Here is a 19672-nt window from a genome sequence, read left to right as displayed (position 1 = left end):
AACAGAAAAATGACTGGATGCACAAACCCCGGGAATGAGTGAGTTATCTGGCGACGAGGTGGAGTCTGGTTGCACCTGGCCCCAGGACTACTCGTCTACTCGAGCATGAAAGATGAAATGCCCACACACACACACAGGGAAGGGCTCAAGGCAAAGAGCCAGGAGACCCAACACAAACATGGGAAGTATGTTTACTAAATGAACCCCAAAAAAACTAAATATGTATATTACATACCTAATTTTTCTTTCTTTCTTGCTTCCCTTCTTAGAGAGAGTTCACAGTTAATATGATGTTAAAGAACACATTGGACATTGTTTGCTATTGGTAAATGTATCCAATTCCATTTATAAATCCCAAAAATGTGTCAACTGCATTTCTGTGCATCATAGTACATGTTTGATGAGTACATCAAAACTGGAAGGGAGGAATTGTAAGTAACTATTAATATCATATGTAATATATTACATTTTGGAAGTAGCATGCAAAGATGGATGGATAGATAATTATTTAAATTGTTTATTTAAATTATTTAGATAATTATTTAAATTGTTTATTTAAATTATTTAATTGTGGACGGGCCCTAACTCAGACTTTCAGGGCGATAGAACGAACATGTAATTTGTGGACGGTCCCTAACTCAGACGTTCAGAGCGAACGTCTGGCCAACTTTTAGTCGCTCAGCAGCAGCAGGTCGAATGGAGTCGCGGCATCTTCCGAGGGGACGAGGAAATGTAAAGGCAGCTGCTTCGATTGAGGCAGCGGTCGCGAGATAGCCTGGAAATCCCAAATCATCGCTGTTCCAGCGATTGAGTCTGGTGGGCAGTCGCATCATAGGCATTTCTGAGGCGGGGCGAACCAGAGCAAACAGCGAAATAAACCAATGGGCGAAGAGCGGACGTGACGCTGCCGCAAAATGCGCTAGCCCTCCCTTTTTATATCAAAGCATGCTTAGCACTGCATTTTCCTGAATTTGTATCAAATGTACTCAAGAAGAGACTCGCCGCAGGCGTCCATCGCTACTTTCGTAGACTTAAATATCTCATGTTAAATCGTTGTCTTTGCTTTAAGTTGTCTCGGTGCACGTTGGAGCAGAAGAGCTTCTCGGCCTAGTTTAGCTTGGATTGTCTTAGCTTAGCTTGCTAGCCGCTAACAAAGACGCGTTTGGGATCAACAGAGCGCTCAGCAGAGATCAAAGTATGAGCGTCAAATGTGATTTTTGAGTGAAAATGTGCGCAAGAACAATAGCAGAGGACGAGGGGAAACTTTGTGGCACAGAAGAGGACAATGACTCTGTTTTCAAGAAGTCCCCCGTTGGCTCACGCACACGCAGAGCAGGTTTGTTTACTTCAAGTTCTAACTCTTGATTGTGTGGAGTCGCGCATGCACAGAGGGTCGGCCATCTTCTGCAACCACGCGGTCAAAATATGTTTGTAATGTGTACACACAATCTGCGGTGTTCATTCGTAAAAAGATAAAGTTTGCAGCCAGAAATGTCTAATATATTTTCACTATCTTTAAAGAAAAAGAAGTAAATTTCATTGAAACAGTACGATAAAGAAATTCGGAGTTGTAATTAGGACGAAATACCCAAATCTACCCAAATTGTTAAAGGTAGAGAAAACACAATTTTAAGATGTTTAATAATATCTATCCTTGTAATGGTTTTCTGGGACAAACTAAAAAGTTGTTTTAGTCATCTAATAAAATAACATTGATCGATTAGGACTGAATGATTTTAGGAAAAAAAAATATTGCAAATTTTCAGACAGATATTGTGACTTCGATTTGATATGTGATTTTCTTCAAATGAAGCTTCAGTGCATTTACAAAATTTACAAATATGACAGAAAATGACATCATACCATCAAATACATTAAAATCAAATGAAATGAATTAATGAAAGTAGACTAGCAAGGTTTTGTGGGGAGGCCATCCTTTTTCAAGGTTTTTAATAGGGTTCGAGTAAGGCAAGTCCTACTATACTACTTGCCATCATGAATAAATATGCAATTGTGTCATAGTATATAATATAGTAAATACACTTTTTTTTTACCAAACATGATTTAAAATTTGTACTAATGTACATGTTCTTTGTATGTAAGTGTAATATTATATCTAAATATGTTTCCCATGTTTTTGCTCGACACTTAACTGTTTCAAACAGAGACTGAGGGCTAAACACTATGGCCTGAAATTCATATCATGATTGAATACTTTGGTCCTAACAGTAATGGTGAGTGTAAAAGCGTAAAAATCATGATTGGATCATTTAAATGTGAAAAGGTAAATATTTCCTGTTAGAAAGGGTCAGAAAGTATCACATTCATTCTCCTCTGTGCTTCTTTTCATTCAAAATGTGTTCAAGTAAACATGCCATTCTGTTTAACAAATAAAAGCCCCTTTGCAAAGCTGAATTACATAAATAATTTTGAGACCTATTTCTGCGTAGATCTCAAAACTCAGCAGTCTGTGGTACAAATAGTACAAATATAAGCAAATAACATTGCTGATACTATAAATCAGTGCTTCTCAATAATTTTCTGTTACACCCCCCTAGCAAGAAGAAAACAGTTCACAAACCACCACCCACTCTCCGCCGCAACTATAAATAATAGCATTTGTCTATAAAATAGTGATAGGTACACCTCTGCATAACATTGTATCCTTGTTAACATAAAGAAAATATAAAGAGAATAACCTTATTAACAGTGTTTATTAGTCTCTAAAAGAAAAGATTTTAAGTGCATCCATTTTCCTGAAATTCAAAAAATAATAATATCCTTGTTTAAGCTGTAAAGATTTTTGACAGACTTATTGCACAGTTTGCTTCTGAAAATAAAATTATACAAAATCAAAAAATAACAACAAATTCAAATTGACTTCAGCAACATTAACTCAGGAGCACAATATATAAAACACTTTAACCTATAAAACAAAAATGAATAAAACAATTTGTGCTGATTTTTTTGTTTTTTTAAATCAAAATGAGGAAGCCAAGATTAATGGCTAGAATGAGCACGTTTTGCAGCGCACAGCTTCTCAATGCGAGGTTTGAAGCATGATACTGCAACTCTCAGCTCTTGCTCAATGTTTAGCTGGGACCTCTACTTGGTCTTCAGTGCAGCAACAGCACTTTAATTTATTTGGCTTCATGCTGTCCGCTGCCGGCATTTTTAGACGCAGCAAACACACCGGTCTTTCGTCGCCTCCCACGGTAGTCACAGTGAAGCCAAGCGCGACATAATGCTTCGTCATATTTGCGCGTCTTTGATTTCGGGTGACTTTCTTTTGAATCACTATCTTCGTTTCCCTCCGCCTTTCTTTTCATCCCTGTTAAAAATGTCTTCATGTTGTCTCAGGGTTTGCTTACTGCACTTCACATCGCCAGCTCGTTGCAAAACAAACCTACATCGTGGAGTTAATACACGCTGCGCACAATGGGCAATTAGAGCGCCACTGCCAACTGCTGGAGTGGATGTGCAATTACACGTTATTGTAGTACGGCGGGAAAAAAGCATGTTCCCCAGGGTCACACGCGCCCCCCTCTCCATCGCACCACGCCCCACTATTTGAGGAGCACTGCTATAAGTATTTATAATTTTGACATCGATAGCTTCATCATGGCGGATGTCACCTGTTAGCTTCTTTTGGTATTCAAGCATGTGCTAAATTGCTAAAGTAGCACTTGTCTTATTATATGTCTAGATACGTATTAATTGTAATAGACATTTTCTGTTCATAGCTGTTGGCTCTCCAGACAAAATGTGGTTCTAGCAGACTTCTGTGAAAAGTCTACTGTACACCTACGCACTTATTTGGGGTTCTGCAATTAGCATGTTCAGCGACTCCTCATTTGCCTCCTTGGTGAAAGCGCAAATTTTTAGTTGGGTAGTTTATTTGTCACCACGGAGGAAAGGATCAGCATCACACAGCTCCTTGCTGCTGCTGCGCACGGACTTACATAAGATTTAAATAAAGTCTGCGCTGCTGTGGAGCAAACAAGGTAGCTTAGCGGCTAGCACTGCCAAGCAGCTGCAAAAAAGCAGCTGGGAGTGTGACGTGGACGCAATGCTTTTTCTTTTTACGCCAGCGCCACTTGGGCACTGAGTGATGTGACAGATCCACGGTAGCATGCCGCTGATAACGTGTAGGGGATAACAGCCCTTTGGAAAAAACACTGCTTCTCATTGAAAGGTTTAGAAGCAATTCTGACCTCGCGTCGGTTCTCCCGAGCGAGTTTGTCGCCATGTTTTTGGTTTCGTAGAAGTGACGTCAAAGGACGGAAGTTCCTTCTGAATGGACAGTACTACTGACTAGAGGCTTGTCATGCGTTTGAAAATGCACCTCGGCGGTTCCGTGTGGATGTTTTTTTTTTGTTTTTTTTTTATGTGTATTCCAGCACAGGCGGGGGGATATACGGTTGTTATAAAACCCCGGCTACGTGTAGACGAGGCCTGAGATTGGAGTTTCGGTCCCAAAACGATAAATCGTTCAGCCCTACTTGGAGTAGTCTTGTCTCGATACTAGAATTTCAACTTCGATACCCACTAGAGTATCGATACTCGATACCATTTCGATACCACATGGAACAAATTAAAGCACAAGGCTTTTTTTTTTTAATGTAAAACTTTTTTATTGCCAAAAACGTAAATTATCTTTAATGTGATAGTTTTTTAAGAGGTAGTGCAAAAAATTGTACAACTTCAGTATTTAACTTTGACAACCTTCTGTACAGTCAATGCCTGGAACCAATGACACATTTTAAGTTGTCTGGGCCTGCGGTAGTGCAAAGAACAGAACACACACAAAAAAAAAACAATTATTAATCTGTAAATTGTCTGAACTAGTGCAAAGAAATCACCATACTGTGCAACACCAATGGCACATCGTTTCCAAGTTGTTTGAGGTATTGAAAAAGAATAACACCCACCACTTTCAGTAACATAAATTGACAACAACATCTGTAAGTTCTAGAAAAATCTGAGTATCTAGACCCACATGTTTATCTATTAAGGCAAGCTAATAAGTCACAGATAATAATGTAATAATAATAATAAAATTAAAAAATTAAAATACTTTCAGTTATTGGCCAGAACAGTAGCAGGTAGGGTTGAGCATCGTTTGAATTTGAACGATTCTGGTTCCGATTCCGGTCTTTTGATTCGATTCTGGTTCCTAACGATTCTCGATTCCGATTCTTAACAAAAAATAAATAAAGGAGTTATTTTTGGACAAATCACATGAACTTCTCTGTTCGTCAATCTCATGAACTTTTTACTGCGTGATCTTTACCATGGATTACTCAGGGCTGTTTTTAACCATTACTTATTTTAATACAGATTTTTGTATTACTATTTAGTATTATTTATACAAGAGCTTTATTTTTTAAAAGTTCAAGACAATACAATACTGCAGCTGTTACTGAAGGCATGCTACTGAACACCAATTGTTTGGCTAACCTTGTCTTGCTTTAGAAAGAAAATATACAGTATTTTCGCTCCTCTAAGGCGCACTTAACGGTCTAAAATTTTCTCCAAAATGGACGGTGCGCCTTATAATGCGGTGCGGCTTATGTGTGCACCGAGTTCCAATATGTGTGACTGTTATGTGACTGGACAGCGGCATAAATGGGGCGTTCAAAGTTAAGTTGCGAGCGGCGTGGGAGCAATGGATGACGGACGGCGAACATAGCTTCACAAAGACTGGGAGGCAGCGCCTGGCAAATTACGCCACAATTTGTGAATGGATTGTGGATGCTTGGGCTAAAATGTCTGTTTGCACTGTTGCACGGCTTTTGCAAAATCCGGCATCGTTTCTGAGGAATCGCACAGCAACGAGACTGACTCGGACAATGACGAAAGCGAACCTGGCGTGTTTAATGGAGAGCTTGCCCAGCTGTTCACTTCAGATAACGAAGATGAGGACTTTGAAGGTCTTGTTGATGACAGTTAATCACTGACATTTTTACGTGAGTACATTGTTAAATGTTTCAATCAAAAAACAACCGAGCTCAGTTTTGCTCCCGCTGCTTTTTTATAAACATACGTTAGCATGCTTGCTAGTGTATGTCTTAGCGTGCATGCACGCACCGTGTGTTTTAAGATATCGTATGTTTTACCATGCCTGCGCCCAATAATACGCTGCGCCTTATATATGTCTTAAATACAGAAATAGCGCCCGAAACTGAGACTACGCCTTTTAATATGTTGTGCCTTTTGGTCGCAAAAATACGCTAATAATTCTTTTTTTATATAATTTTTTTCTATAAATCGTTTACTTATTTTTACATGAACTCATTCAGTGCCAAACATTTTCGGACCCTCTTGGGATTGGGATTGAATTAGTTCATGTCTGTAGTTGTAAGAAAAGCACATGAATTAAAAAAGCATGAGTCCTAACATGTTTGTTTTGGTGTTTTTCTAAGCAAAATAAAAGAATACTGTGAAGGCACTGGGTCAATAAAATCGTATCGATACCCATCCCTAGCCACCACTCAAAAAGGTGCAATGTCAGTGTTATTTGTGCAAAGTCTTTCCACAAATAACCATGGATAGGCTCCCCCCAAAAATGCATCAGGAAGTGAATTTGCAAATCCCAAACAGTACATTGGAATCTTAACTTATCTGGTTCTCCTAATAACCTTCATTATAAATACGAATTTTAATGCCATGTGCGTTTGTCTTGTGTCTTGCAGATATCAGTGAATATCTTCCTCCTCACATTAAAGCGGAAAAAGAGGACAAAGAGGTCCCCCACTTTAAAGAGGAAGAGGACCAGCAGTCTCCTTCCGTAATAAAAATGGAGGTGCCAGAGCTCCCTTGCATGAAAGAGGAGGGAGAAGAGGGTCCCTACGTCAAAAAGGAGGAGGAGGAGGATATCTGCAAGTTGCCATCAGCTGATGTCATTTGGAAAAGTAAAGGTGAAAGTCAAAGTGACGGGAGCAGAGGGGCGGAGCTTTCAAGCGGCAGCTCGTGTCAACAAATGTCAACAGAGAGTGATGGAGACCAATGTGAAGGATCACAAGCAGATGGCCTCCTACCTCCATTATCAGATAGTGATGATGTGTCATCACATGCTGCTGCTGATGATGAAGAAGCTGAAGGTGATATGACATGTAACACTGACAACAAATGCTGGAAATGTTCTCAGTGTGGGAAAACTTATGCTTATAAGAGACGTTTACAACACATGAGAATACACACAGGAGAGAAGCCTTTTGCCTGCCTATTTTGTGGCCAAAGATTCTCTTGTAAGGCACACTTAAAAAGTCATGCAAGAACCCACACTGGTGAGAAACCTTTTTCCTGCTCAGTTTGTGGCAAAAGGTTCTCTGGGAAGGGCAATTTGACAAAACACACAAGAACACACACTGGTGAGAAACCGTTTGCCTGCACTGACTGTAGTCAAAGATTCACTCAAAAGTCAAAATTAAAAATACACATAAGAACCCACACTGGTGAGAAACCTTTTGCCTGCACTGATTGTAGTCAAAGATTCGCTCAAAAGTCAAAATTAAAAATACACTTAAGAACCCACACTGGTGAGAAACCTTTTTCCTGCTCAGTTTGTCGTCAAAGATTCTCTCGTAAGGATAGCCTAAAAAGTCATACAAGAACACACACTGGTGAGAAACCTTTTCCCTGTATTTACTGTAGTCAAAGATTTGCTCAAAAGTCAGTCTTAAAATTACACACAAGAATCCACACTGGTGAGAAACCTTTTTCCTGTTCAGTTTGTGGCCAAAGATTCTCTTGTAAGCAAACTTTAAAAAAACACACAAGAACCCACACCGGTGAGAAACCTTTTGCCTGCCTATTCTGTGGTCAAAGATTCTCTCATAAGACAAGCTTAGAAATTCACACAAGATCACACACTGGTGAGAAACCTTTTGCCTGCACTGACTGCAGTCAAAGATTTGCTCAAAAGTCAAACTTAAAAATACATATAAGAACCCACACTGGTGAGAAACCTTTTTCCTGCTCAGTTTGTGGCCAGAGATTCTCTCGTAAGGAAAGCTTAAAAAGTCATACAAGAACGCACACTGGTGAGAAACCCTTTGCCTGCACTGACTGTAGTCATAGATTTGCTCAAAAGTCAGTCTTAAAATTACACACAAGAATCCACACTGGTGAGAAACCTTTTTCCTGTTCAGTTTGTGGCCAAAGATTCTCTCGTAAGGAACACTTAAAAAAACACACAAGAACCCACACCGGAGAGAAATCTTTTGCCTGCCTATTATGTAGCCAAAGATTCTCACATAAGACAAGCTTAGAAATTCACACAAGATCACACACTGGTGAGAAACCTTTTGCCTGCATTGACTGTAATCAAAGATTCGCTCAAAAGTCAGACTTAAAACTACACATAAGAACCCACACTGGTGAGAAACCATTTTCCTGCTCAGATTGTGGTAAAAGATTCTCTCGGCAAGGTTCGGTCAAGAGACACAAGTGTGCTGCTGATAACAGCAATGATCAAAAAGCTTGAGAACCCTTTTTCCTGCCTATTTTGTGACCGAAGATTCTCAATGAAGAGAATTTCCCCACTGTGGGATCAATAAAGGCATTCTTATTCTTATTATTCTAAAAAGTCATGCAAGAACACACACTGGTGAGAACCCTTTTTCCTGCTCACTTTGTGATAAAAGATTCTCTCGGCAAGGAGACACAAGTGTGCTGGTGACAACCGCAATGATCCAAAAGCTTGAAATAAAAGGTTAATGTTTAATAGCTGAAGTATTTAGCATGATAGTTATTTGCAAAATCAGCATTATTTTATTCTATGTAGCATAATTTATTTAGTCTTTTCTTTGCATCTACTAGATCCTCCTGTGGACACGTGTTGAGAATTAGCACTGGTACTCCCTTCTTAAGCAATGTAGCACTTTGTACAATGTTAGTGATGTCCATATGAAGTAAATTCATAACTGATTATATGGATTGTGAGGAAACTTTCTTTTGAAAGCGTACATGTGATTCTGAATGAAATACAAATCATCAAACAATGAGTCTTCTTTGTCACTGTAATAGTCTATGTTGTTTATATATATATATTTTTTTTCTTGGAAATTATTTGCTTGTTAATTTCAGTTTATATATATATATATATATATATATATATTATCTGTTTTTCTTTGTTTTTGACTTGATATAATTTTTTAGGGATGTGTGTGTTACACAGTGGGTACGTAAAGTATTCAGACCCTTTGACATTTTTCACTGTCTGTGTTATTGCAGTCATTTGCCAAAAACAAAAAAGTTAGTTTTAGTTCTCAGTTATTTACACTCAGCACCTCATCTTGACAGAAAAAAACAAAAATGTAGAATTTTTTTGCAAATTTATGAAAAAAGAAAAATCGAAATATCATATGGTCATGAGTATTCAGAGCCTGTGCAGCGACCTTCACATTTAACTCACATTCTGTCCATTTCTTCTGATTCTTTATTGGAGTCCAGCTGTGTTTAATTAAACTGATTGGACTTGATTAGGAAAGGTCTAAGGAGCTCCTCCCCGACGTTCAACAAGCAGGTGCACTTGCTGGTGGAGGAAAAGTTTTTCCGCCTCTTCTACATAACTGCGGCAACGTTGGCCAGAACATTTATTACTTATCTGGGCGCCCAACAAGTGTAATAAATTCTAATAAGTGTTGATTTGGACGGTCTTTTTTTATTAAAGCGGAAGTCAACGCAAACATATTTCTTTCAAGAATATATTTCATGCAAGCCCACTAGTTGAAACACGGCATTCTGATAAATATTGCGTTTGTGGAATAAGTGTTAATCCACTCGTTTTTAGCCATCTCTGTGGGCGGCCATTTTGTCCTGTGTCGACTGAAAATGACATCACAACTGCTCACAACGACCAATCACGGCTCAGATTCAGAGAACAGGTTAGCTGTGATTTTAAGCAGTTGTGATGTCATTTTCAGTCGACAGAAGACAAAATGGCCACCCCCAGAGATGGCTAAAAACAAGTGCATTTTGCTACTTAATTTATATTTCACAAACGCAAAATTAATCAGAATGCCTTGTTTCAACCGGTGGGCTTGCATAGAACATATTCTTGAAAAATTTATGCTTGGGTTGACTTCCGCTTTAATATTATCATTTCGTCATTTGAATACAAAATAAGTGCAAAAAACGTGGTGTCACTGAGTAATGTAACATTTAATCTGAAAATTCACTAGAATGCACGATATGAAGTGTTAAATAGAAAAATAAAAAAAAAATATATATATATAATAACCACCGACTAATTACAGCTATGCCCCACCCACCCCCCGCCGGCGTCCACCAGCCCAAGTAAATTTCAAATTTGTGGGAAACACTGATTGGAGTCCAACAGTGTTTAATTAAACTGATTGGACTTGATTAGGAAAGGTCTATATAAGATAAGAAGGCCTTTATTGATCCCACAGTGGGGAAATTTTCAGTGTTGCAGCAGCAAAGATATAGGTAACACAGGGACGGCGGTATAATGTAGCCATTAATGTATAACATTAACGGAAAACATTCAGGATCAAACCTATGTAAATATACGCAGTAACTATGTGTATATACACATGTATATACACACTAACATGCATCTACATAAAAAGTATGAGGAACACTCATTTTAGCCTGTACATAGTACAGAGGAAAAATACTCCAAGTAAGTGACAGTGCTGTAGTGAAATGTAAGGAACAGCATTGGATACAAATAAAACTAGACTAATAGTAGTGGGGAATGTTGGGTATTGCACGATATAAGCTCAGGTGCAGGACTGCACAATTACACTAATGTCCGCCAGTTTGTAGAGACTACACAATGTTCTTGTTAAAGAGTCTGACAGCAGCAGGCAAGAAGGAGCGGCGGAATCTCTCCTTTGCACAGCGAGGGTGTAACAGTCTGTCACTGAAGGAGCTGTGGAGTGCTGTTAGGGTGCCCTGGAGGGGGTGGGCCGGGTTGTCCAGCATTGACGGCAGCTTGGCCATCATCCTCCTGTCCCCCACCGAGTCCACAGAGTCCAGGGAGCAGCCCAGGACAGGTAAAATAACAATGCTTCAGAACAACTCTGTGACAGTTCTTGACTAGCTTAAAAGTGATAGCTAATCAACGCCAGTTTACTATTATACCATCCAAAACCATGCAACAATGGTGAAAATTCCAAGGACTGGAAAGTAGTGAGTGGAAAATGAAGATTTATAGGTGCTTCCTGAACCAGTTGTTTTATTTCTCTTTTACTATTCTTGGTGTCACTGTCGTTAACAAGAAAGGGGTTTAAGAGAGTCAGTGTGCTTTCAGCCCTAAAATGAACAGAGGCACTCTGGGGGCTCAATAAACAAAATGGATTCTTGAAGCATGTGGAAGCTTCATTTTCCCATCAATAGTGGCTAGGCCGAAGAGGAGAGAGAGGGCAGGTGGAGAGCTGTTCCAAAAAGTAAGTGGACCAGCAATTGTGTGGTAATAATCAGGTGGGGATGAAAAAGTTGTCGTGTGTGCGTGTGCGTGCGTATGTGTGTATATGTATATGTATATATATATATTAGTGTTGTTCCGATTGCAGTTTTTGGGTCCTGATACTGATTCCGCTACCTGGCTGTGCATCGGCCGATACTGCACCGATGCATTGCCATTTGAAAAATCAAAATATAAGCACTATTTTTCTTGTAATTCTAAAGAATTGCATACTCACTTGAATGTAAAATTATTCATATTTAAATCATCACTTTTGAAGTATCTGTTGTAATAGGGCTGCTCAATTCTGGAAAAACATGTAAAAATAAGACAAAATTCTTTGAAACACTATAATAATTTAAGTTTGTTTTGGACCTAACAATATTTATTAAATTATTTTTTAAAAATTAAAAAGTGCAAATTTATAAATTAAAGTATGGTTTCTTTGTATAAACAAACAGAGCATTGGAGTTAACTTGCTATGCACTTATAAATTACCAAAGGAGTGAACTGCTTGGAGTAAAATGCCAATTTTGACAGAATAACAGATATGCTATTTATCCATACTTTTAGACCTTTGTCTGGAGCCTTTTCTGTTTTGTTTTTAAAGTAATATTGAAGTAATTTGCTTCTGATTAATTATAAATTTGATATGCTGATTGTGTTTAGACATTGGACGGGCTAAACACAACCCAAATTTAAACAACTATTTTTGGGCTAAATTTGGACTATGTTGGAGGGGCAATTATACAACCCAGTTTTCAACGACTGTTTTTGGACTAAATTTGGACACATTTAGATGACCCAGACACAGACCAATTTTCAACGACTATTTCTGGGCTAAATCAAGTCTAAGACGGACCGACCAGATTCAGCCCAAAATCCAACTTCCAGAAGACGTCTGGTGCTGGGTGGGTTTACACTAGCAAGGCACATAGAACATAATGATAAGAAAATATTTGACTTGACTTCCGCTTCAATGCTTTGTTTTTCTCCTTACATTACTTTTATGCTTTTACTGAAGTAAGAAGCTCGCTGATTTGAACGGACTTTTATTTTGACATGTAACATGACATTTGGATTGGACCTCTTTTGGTGGAGACCTGGCGTGGTCTAGTGTAACAGAGAGATTATTTATTATTTCTAATTCAAAGAGTTATGTTATGTTCATGTAGGTCCAGTGAAATCATTTTATTTTGAAGGTGGCTTTCGACGCTCGTCGGCGAACTACAACCGTAATTCCTCGTATAAAAGAAATTAGGGGCGGCTCGTTTGACTTGGTCTTTTCGAGTGGAGACTGGCTAAACCGTAGGATTTCAGGGGCGGGGCAAACCTGACCCAACAAACACCAAAACGAACCAATCGGCGAGGAGCGGATGTGACGTTGCGCAAAACTACTCTAGCCCGACAGCCCTTTCTCTTTTTAACCGAAGCATATACAGCACTGCATTTTCCTGAATTTGTATCAAATGTACTCGAGAGACTCAACGCAGACGCCCCTCGCTACTTTTATAGACTTAAATATCTTATGTTAAATCCTCGTCTTTGCTTTAAATCGTCTCGATGCACGTTGGAGCTTCTCGGCCTGGCCTGGTTTAGCTTAGTGTGTCTTAGCTTAGCTTGCTAGCCGCTATCAAAGAGACGCGTTTGAGATCAACACAACACATCGCTCAGCAGAGATCAAACTGTGTGCGTCGAGTGTTGTGGTTGTCGTGTGGAAATGTGTGCTAGAAGGACAGCAGAGTACGAGGAGAAACTTTGTGGGGCAAAAGAGGACAACGACGGTGTTTTCAAGAAGTCTCCGGTTGGCTCAAGAAGGGCAGGTTTGTTCGCTTCACAACATTCCCGTGTTTGTTTTTTATGGCGATACATTGAATATGACATTATTAACATCGAAATCATGTGTGACTTGATCCCATTTCTGTACACATTTAGCCACACAGGCAGTAATAAATCCCAAATTTTAAGCAGTGAAAGTGTTACTCCAAAAAGTTCAAGTAATATGAAAACTAGCGAGAAAAAGTTGGGTTGACATTCGATCTTCAATCATCCATTGCCAAAAATATTCGCCAAAAATCTGTTAACATGTTGTCATTTTGATTGCTGTAGTAGATGTCAAATCAAAGCCTCTAACTACTACACCTCAAATTTTATCATATAGGTTATTTTGGGGAAGTTGGAGCCAATTCAAGGCGGGGTATAGTGCTAAATTGACACAAATATTCACCACAAATTAAGTAAAACACTTTTCTTATTCTGATTGCTGTAGTAGATGTCAAAACAAAGCCTCAAACTACTACACCTCAAATTTTCGTTATATAGCTCATTTTGTAGATGTTGGAGCCACCTACTACAGCAATCAGAATGAGAAAAGGTGTTTTACTTGTTTTTTGGTGAATATTTTCTTTGCCAATACAGTTTAATATTGGCCATTGAATTGGCTCCAATCTCTCCAAAATTACCTATATGGTGAAAATTTGAGGTGTAGCAGTTAGAGGCCTCCCTTTGCCCTCTACTACAGCAATCAGTATGAGAAAAAGTGTTTACTTGATTCTTGGTTAATATTTCTGTCAAAATAGCACTACTGTATATTTATCCTGGAATTGGCTCCAACTTCTCCAAAATGAGCTATACGATGAAAATTTAAGGTGTAGTAGTTAAAGGCTTCGCATTGCCATCTACTACAGCAATCAGAATGAGACCTGATTTTATATGAATATTTGTGTCAATTTAGAACTATACTCATGCTTGAATTGGCTCCAACTTCTCTAAAATGACCTATATGACAAAAAAAATTAGGCGTAGTAGTTAAGATGCCTCCCTTTGTCATCTACTACAGAATGACCTATATGATGAAAGTTTGAGGTGTAGTAGTTACAGGCGTCGCTTTTCCATCTACAGCAGTCAGAATGAGAAAAACTTACTTGATTTTTTTTTTAATGAATATTTGTCAATTTAGCACTATATTCTACTACAGCAATAAGAATGACAAAATGTTAATTGACTGATTTTTAGTCAATATTTTTGTCTATTTCTGATAGAGGTAAGATCGGGCCTAAAAATTCCAGCCCGACCCAGGTCCATGGGTATTAAAGCCCAACCCAGCCCGAGCCCGACTAACTTGATTTGCAGGCCCGAGCCGGAAGCAAACCCGAAATTTTGGCGTTCACTTGCGCAGAGCATGCTCTGGCTCTGTCACGTGCGCAAAGCGTGCTCTGGCTCTGCGGCTCCTGTTTAGTAGTTAAATAGCAATTACCTTGCAGCGCCTTTGCTGTTTTATCCTAATTATTTATTTTATAACAAGTATTTAGTATACAAACATCGTTTTAGTATAGATTTTTATAAACATATATTTATTTAAAAAATGTTTTTAAAAAGTCAGCGAGAGAGAAGTCCAGCCCGACCCAACCCGAACGTAATGATTGACATTTTAGGCACGACCCGGTCCGGAAATTCGGGTCGGCTCGGGCTTAAGATCTTTTCTCTAATTTCTGACACCCTCTGACATGAAATTTGTGGATGGTCCCTAACTCGTGAATATGGAACGTCAAGCCAACTTTTTCTCACTATGAAAACTATCAATCGCAAATGGTTAAATTGGGACAGCGACCGTTGCTTGGAATCCTTGCGCTGCATAAACGGTTTAATAACCAAGTGAAAAAGCAATAAAACAAACCTCATCATTTAGGTAAAATTATGTGCCAATAAAAACAATATTTCTAACTTTCTTTTTAAATCAAGTAAGTCGCGCGAATGTCTTAGAACTTGTGTATTTACACTTATGCTCTTAAGTCTGACTATGTCTTTGTGAAATATAATATAGGCAATATTTTGGGCAAAAGACTGATCATGAGGGAATGTTTTCTTTTATTTGGGTATAGTGGTCGGGTGAAGTGTTTTGCTGTTACACAAGTACCTTGAAACAGTATTCATACCACTTCAATGTTTCCCCATTTTGCCACCTTACAACTCAAATGTAAATGCTTTTATGTAGATTTTGTGACCCACCAATACAAAGTAGCACGTAATTTAATATGCAAATGATTGTTAATTTTCCGGGTGTTAAGAAAATAGAAACATGTACCGTATTTTCCGGACTATAAGTCGCACCAGCCATAAAATGCATAATAAAGCGGAAAAAACATACATAAGTCACACTAGAGTATAAGTCGCATTTTGGAAAGAAATTGTGTGCTTAGTACACATCATTTCCACCGAGCTACGATGCACATGTAGCATGCAAGAAAGTTACGGTAAGATAACTTTAAACTCACCAAAACGGTTGTAGATCGATTAAATAAATCTTTTATTTATCCCCGACCATGTAGAATGTTACCAAATCGCCAAAAGTATTCATGTATTCGGTCGTAATTATGTCTTCCTCTCCTTTGTGCTGAGTGTGCTTTAGTATTACTAAAAAATAAACAACTCTTAAATAAAGTGGTTTTTTTCAGCCCAAGGGCATGTTCCAACCTTTTTGCTCTCCAGGGGTTTTCTTTTACACTTAATTAATATCATGTTTAATCATATAATAATTATTTATCAAATCATTTCTTTTTCTGTAAATTGTTTATCTATTTATCTTTACATTCATGTCTGAAGTTGGTAGAAAAATAAAGTGATTAAAAAAGCATGAGTTGTAACATTTTTGTTTTGTTTTTCGAAGCAAAACAAAATATATACCGTTGAGGCACCGGATCACTAAAATCTTATCGATACCCATTCCTAGCCACCATTCAAAAAGGTGCAATGTGCAAGTCTTTCCACAAATAACCCCTAACCCTCCAAAAATGCATCAGTAAGTGAATTTGCAAGTGCCAAACTGTACGTAGTCATCATAACCCATCTGGCTCACCTTCATTCTAACTACAAACCATAACACCGTGTGTATGTCTTTTTTCATCTTGCAGACATCAGTAAAGATTTTCGTCCTCACATTAAAGGGGAAGAAGATGACGAAGAGGTCCCACACTTCAAAGAGGAAGAGGAGCAGCAGTCTCTTTCCATGATAAAAACGGAGGAGCCAGAGCTCCCTTGCATGAAAGAGGAGGGAGAAGAGCCTCCCTACGTCAAAAAGGAGGAGGAATTGCCTACAACTGGTGTCCCTTTGAAGAGTGAACGTCAAAGTGGGGGGAGCAAAGGGGCAGGGCTTCCAAACGGCAGCTCGTGTCAACAAATGTCAACAGAGAGTGATGGAGACCAATGTGAAGGATCACAAGCAGATGGCCTCCTACCTCCATTATCAGATAGTGATGACTTGTCATCACATGCTGATGATGATGATGATGAAGAAGCTGAAGAAGAAGCTGAAGGTGATATAACATGTAACACTAACAACAAATGCTGGAAATGTTCTCATTGTGGGAAAACTTACGCTTATAAGAGCCGTTTAAAACACATGATGACACACACTGGTGAAAAACCTTTTTCCTGCTCAGTTTGTGGCCAAAGATTCTATTGTAAGGCACACTTAAAAAGTCATGCAAGAACACACTCTGGTGAGAAACCTTTTGCATGTTCAGATTGTGGCCAAATATTCTCTCATAAGGGAAGCGTAAAAAGACACATAATTACCCACACTGGTGAGAAACCTTTTGCCTGTCCAGATTGTGGCCAAACATTCTCTCAGAAGGGAAGCTTAAAAATACACTCAAGAATCCACACTGGTGAGAAACCTTTTTCCTGCCTGTTTTGTGACCAAAGATTCTCTCAGAAGGGACACTTAATATGTCACACCAGAACCCACACTGGTGAGAAACCTTTTTCCTGCCTATTTTGTGAGCAAAGATTCTCTAACAAGGCAAACCTAAAAAAACACTCAAGAATCCACACTGGTGAGAAACCTTTTTCCTGCCTATTTTGTGGCCGAAGATTCTTTAAGAAGGGAAACCTAAAAAGACACACAAAAACCCACACTGGTGAGAAACCTTTTGCCTGTTCAGAATGTGGCCAAACATTCTCTCAGAAGGGAAGCTTAAAAATACACTCAAGAATCCACACAGGTGAGAAACCTTTTTCCTGCTCAGTTTGTGGTAAAAGATTCTCTCGGCAGGGTTCGGTCAAGAGACACAAGTGTGCTGGTGATAATCACAATAATCAAAAAGCTTGAAATGAGTATTTAGCATGATAGTTATTTACAAAATCGGCATTGTTTTATACTATGCAGCATCTTTTGTTTTGTCTTCTCTTTGTATCTACTAAATCCCCCTGTGGACAAGCATTGAGAATTAGCACTGGTACTCCATTTTTAAGCAATGTAGCACTTTGTACAATGTTTTAGAGATGTCCATATGAAGTAAATTCATAATAGATTATGTGGACTGTGAGGAAACTTACTTTTGATGGGAAGGTCGGAAAGTGATTCGGAATGAAATACAAATCATCAAACAGTGAGGCTTCTTTGTCACTGTAATAGGCTGGGTATGTTGACTTTGGAGGTTTGTTTAAGCCAGGAGTGTCCAGCTCCGGTCCTCAAGGGCCGGTGTCCTGCCTGTTTTCCAGCTATCCTTGCTGCAACGCACCTGATGATCGTTTAAGATATTCGGTGTAAGCCAAGTTCCATTTACCGTACTTTCTGGACTAGAAGTCGCGTTTTTTTTTTCCTTCTTCATAGTTTGGCCGTGGGTGCGACTTATGTGTGAAATTATTAACACATTGTTACCTGTATATCATTTCACATATTATTGTAACCCACATAAAGATAAATCCTAAAAGCTATTAAAATGCATGACTAATTTAAATGGTTAAAATCTAATATTTTGTGAAATAGTAATAATAATTAAAATAGTATGATAAAAAGACCATTTGACAGTCTATGAATCCATCTATACAAAATAGTGTACTGTTCCTTGAAGACGCAGTGCCTGGCTGTGGTCTTCAGTCGTACACTTACGGAGCGTAGAGCGAAGAAGACGAACAGAGAGATAATTACGACCGAACACATAAATACTTTTGGGGACTTGGAAACATTCTACATGGTCGGGGATAAAGAAAAAACGTATTCAATCGATCTACGACCGTTTTGGGGAGTTCAAAGTTATCTTACCGTAACTTTCTTGTAATTTTCCATGTGTGAATGTTATCTAAATGTTACCACCGTAGCTCGGTGGAAATTATGTGTACTAAGCGCACAATTTTATTAATTTGATTTATATGGACACATTTATTTGCGTTACGTGACGGAGACAACTTGGCTTCCGGAGGGCGGGGGGGCGTTGTGTAATGTAACGTAAGCATACCGTTCAGCCTGTTGTTGCCTCTATTATATTTTTATTTTAAATTGTTCGTCATTTAAATTTTAAATGACATGTCTGTTCTTGGTGTTGGATTTTATCAAATACATTTCCTCCCAAAATGCGACTTATACTCCAGTATGACTTATCTATGTTTTTTTTCTTCTTTATTATGCATTTTTATGGCTGGTGCGACTTGTACTCCGGAGCGACGTATAGTCCGGAAAATACGGTATTTAGCATAACATTGTTTTTGTTTTCCAAAATGTGCATTGTTTTATTCTGTGTAGAATCTTTAATTTTATCTTCTTGTGTTTGTATCTACTAAAATCCATCAGAGGACAAGTATTGAGAAGTAAGACTGGTCCCACATTTTGTAAACAATATATGTACTTTGTACAATGTTTTAGTGTTGTCCATATGAATTAAGTTCATGAATGATTAGATGGAATGTGAAGAAACTTTTAAATTTTGATACGACGGTTGGAAAGTGTACATGTGATTCTGAATAAAATACGAGTCATCAATGGGTCTTCTTTGTCCATGAAATTGGCTGGATATGTTGACTTTCTAGGTTTTTTTTAAGATGTTCAGCATAACCAGAGTTTCTTTTATGTTGTTTAATATATATATATATATATATATATATATATATATATATATATATATATATATATATATATATATATATATATATATATATATATATATATATATAGATAGATAGATAGATAGATATTAGTGTTGTCAATCAATTAAAATATTTAATCGTGATTAATCGCACTTCTTTCATAGTTACCTCGTAGTTAATCGCAAATTTTATTTATTGTAAAAAAAAAATCCCTTGATTTTTCTGTCCCATTATTTTCTTGAATTTTAATACCCTGTACATGAATAAGAGGATTGATTTTCTTATGCAAATACTTTATTAAATAGAAGTCAACCCAAACATACTATTTTTCAAGAATATACTCTATGCAAGCCCACTAGTTGAAACAAGGCA

The 19672-nt window shown here is 38.1% G+C and overlaps 1 protein-coding gene and 1 pseudogene across 2 annotated transcripts; both read left to right on the top strand.

The window, feature by feature from the left end:
* The first annotated feature begins 691 nt into the window (after positions 1-691).
* Positions 692-8331, top strand: LOC147126854 (uncharacterized; annotated as a pseudogene). Its single transcript, XR_015084671.1, has 2 exons — positions 692-1336; positions 6696-8331. The product of XR_015084671.1 is annotated as an uncharacterized LOC147126854 (transcript).
* A 1768-nt stretch (positions 8332-10099) lies between these two features.
* On the top strand, positions 10100-19196 carry LOC147126853 (uncharacterized). The gene is made up of 2 exons (XM_086022151.1): positions 10100-13260; positions 16348-19196. The coding sequence occupies exons 1-2, from the start codon at positions 13158-13160 to the stop codon at positions 17544-17546; spliced, it is 1302 nt and encodes a 433-aa protein (XP_085878277.1). The 5' UTR covers positions 10100-13157; the 3' UTR covers positions 17547-19196.
* The last annotated feature ends 476 nt before the right edge of the window (positions 19197-19672 follow it).

This window comes from Filicampus tigris, chromosome 22, assembly GCF_054856515.1.
Source record: "Filicampus tigris isolate MCC_2025a chromosome 22, RoL_Ftig_1.0, whole genome shotgun sequence".
NCBI lineage: Eukaryota > Metazoa > Chordata > Actinopteri > Syngnathiformes > Syngnathidae > Filicampus > Filicampus tigris.
The sequence above is the reverse complement of the archived record's forward strand: the minus strand, read 5'-3'. Positions and strand labels throughout refer to the sequence as shown.

Bases quoted from the DNA above. Each gene is read 5' to 3' on its own strand.
- LOC147126853 (XM_086022151.1), top strand. From the start codon at position 13,158: ATGTGTGCTAGAAGGACAGCAGAGTACGAGGAGAAACTTTGTGGGGCA. The intron at 13,261-16,347 runs GTTTGTTCGCTT...TTCATCTTGCAG, and splicing joins GGTTGGCTCAAGAAGGGCAG to ACATCAGTAAAGATTTTCGT.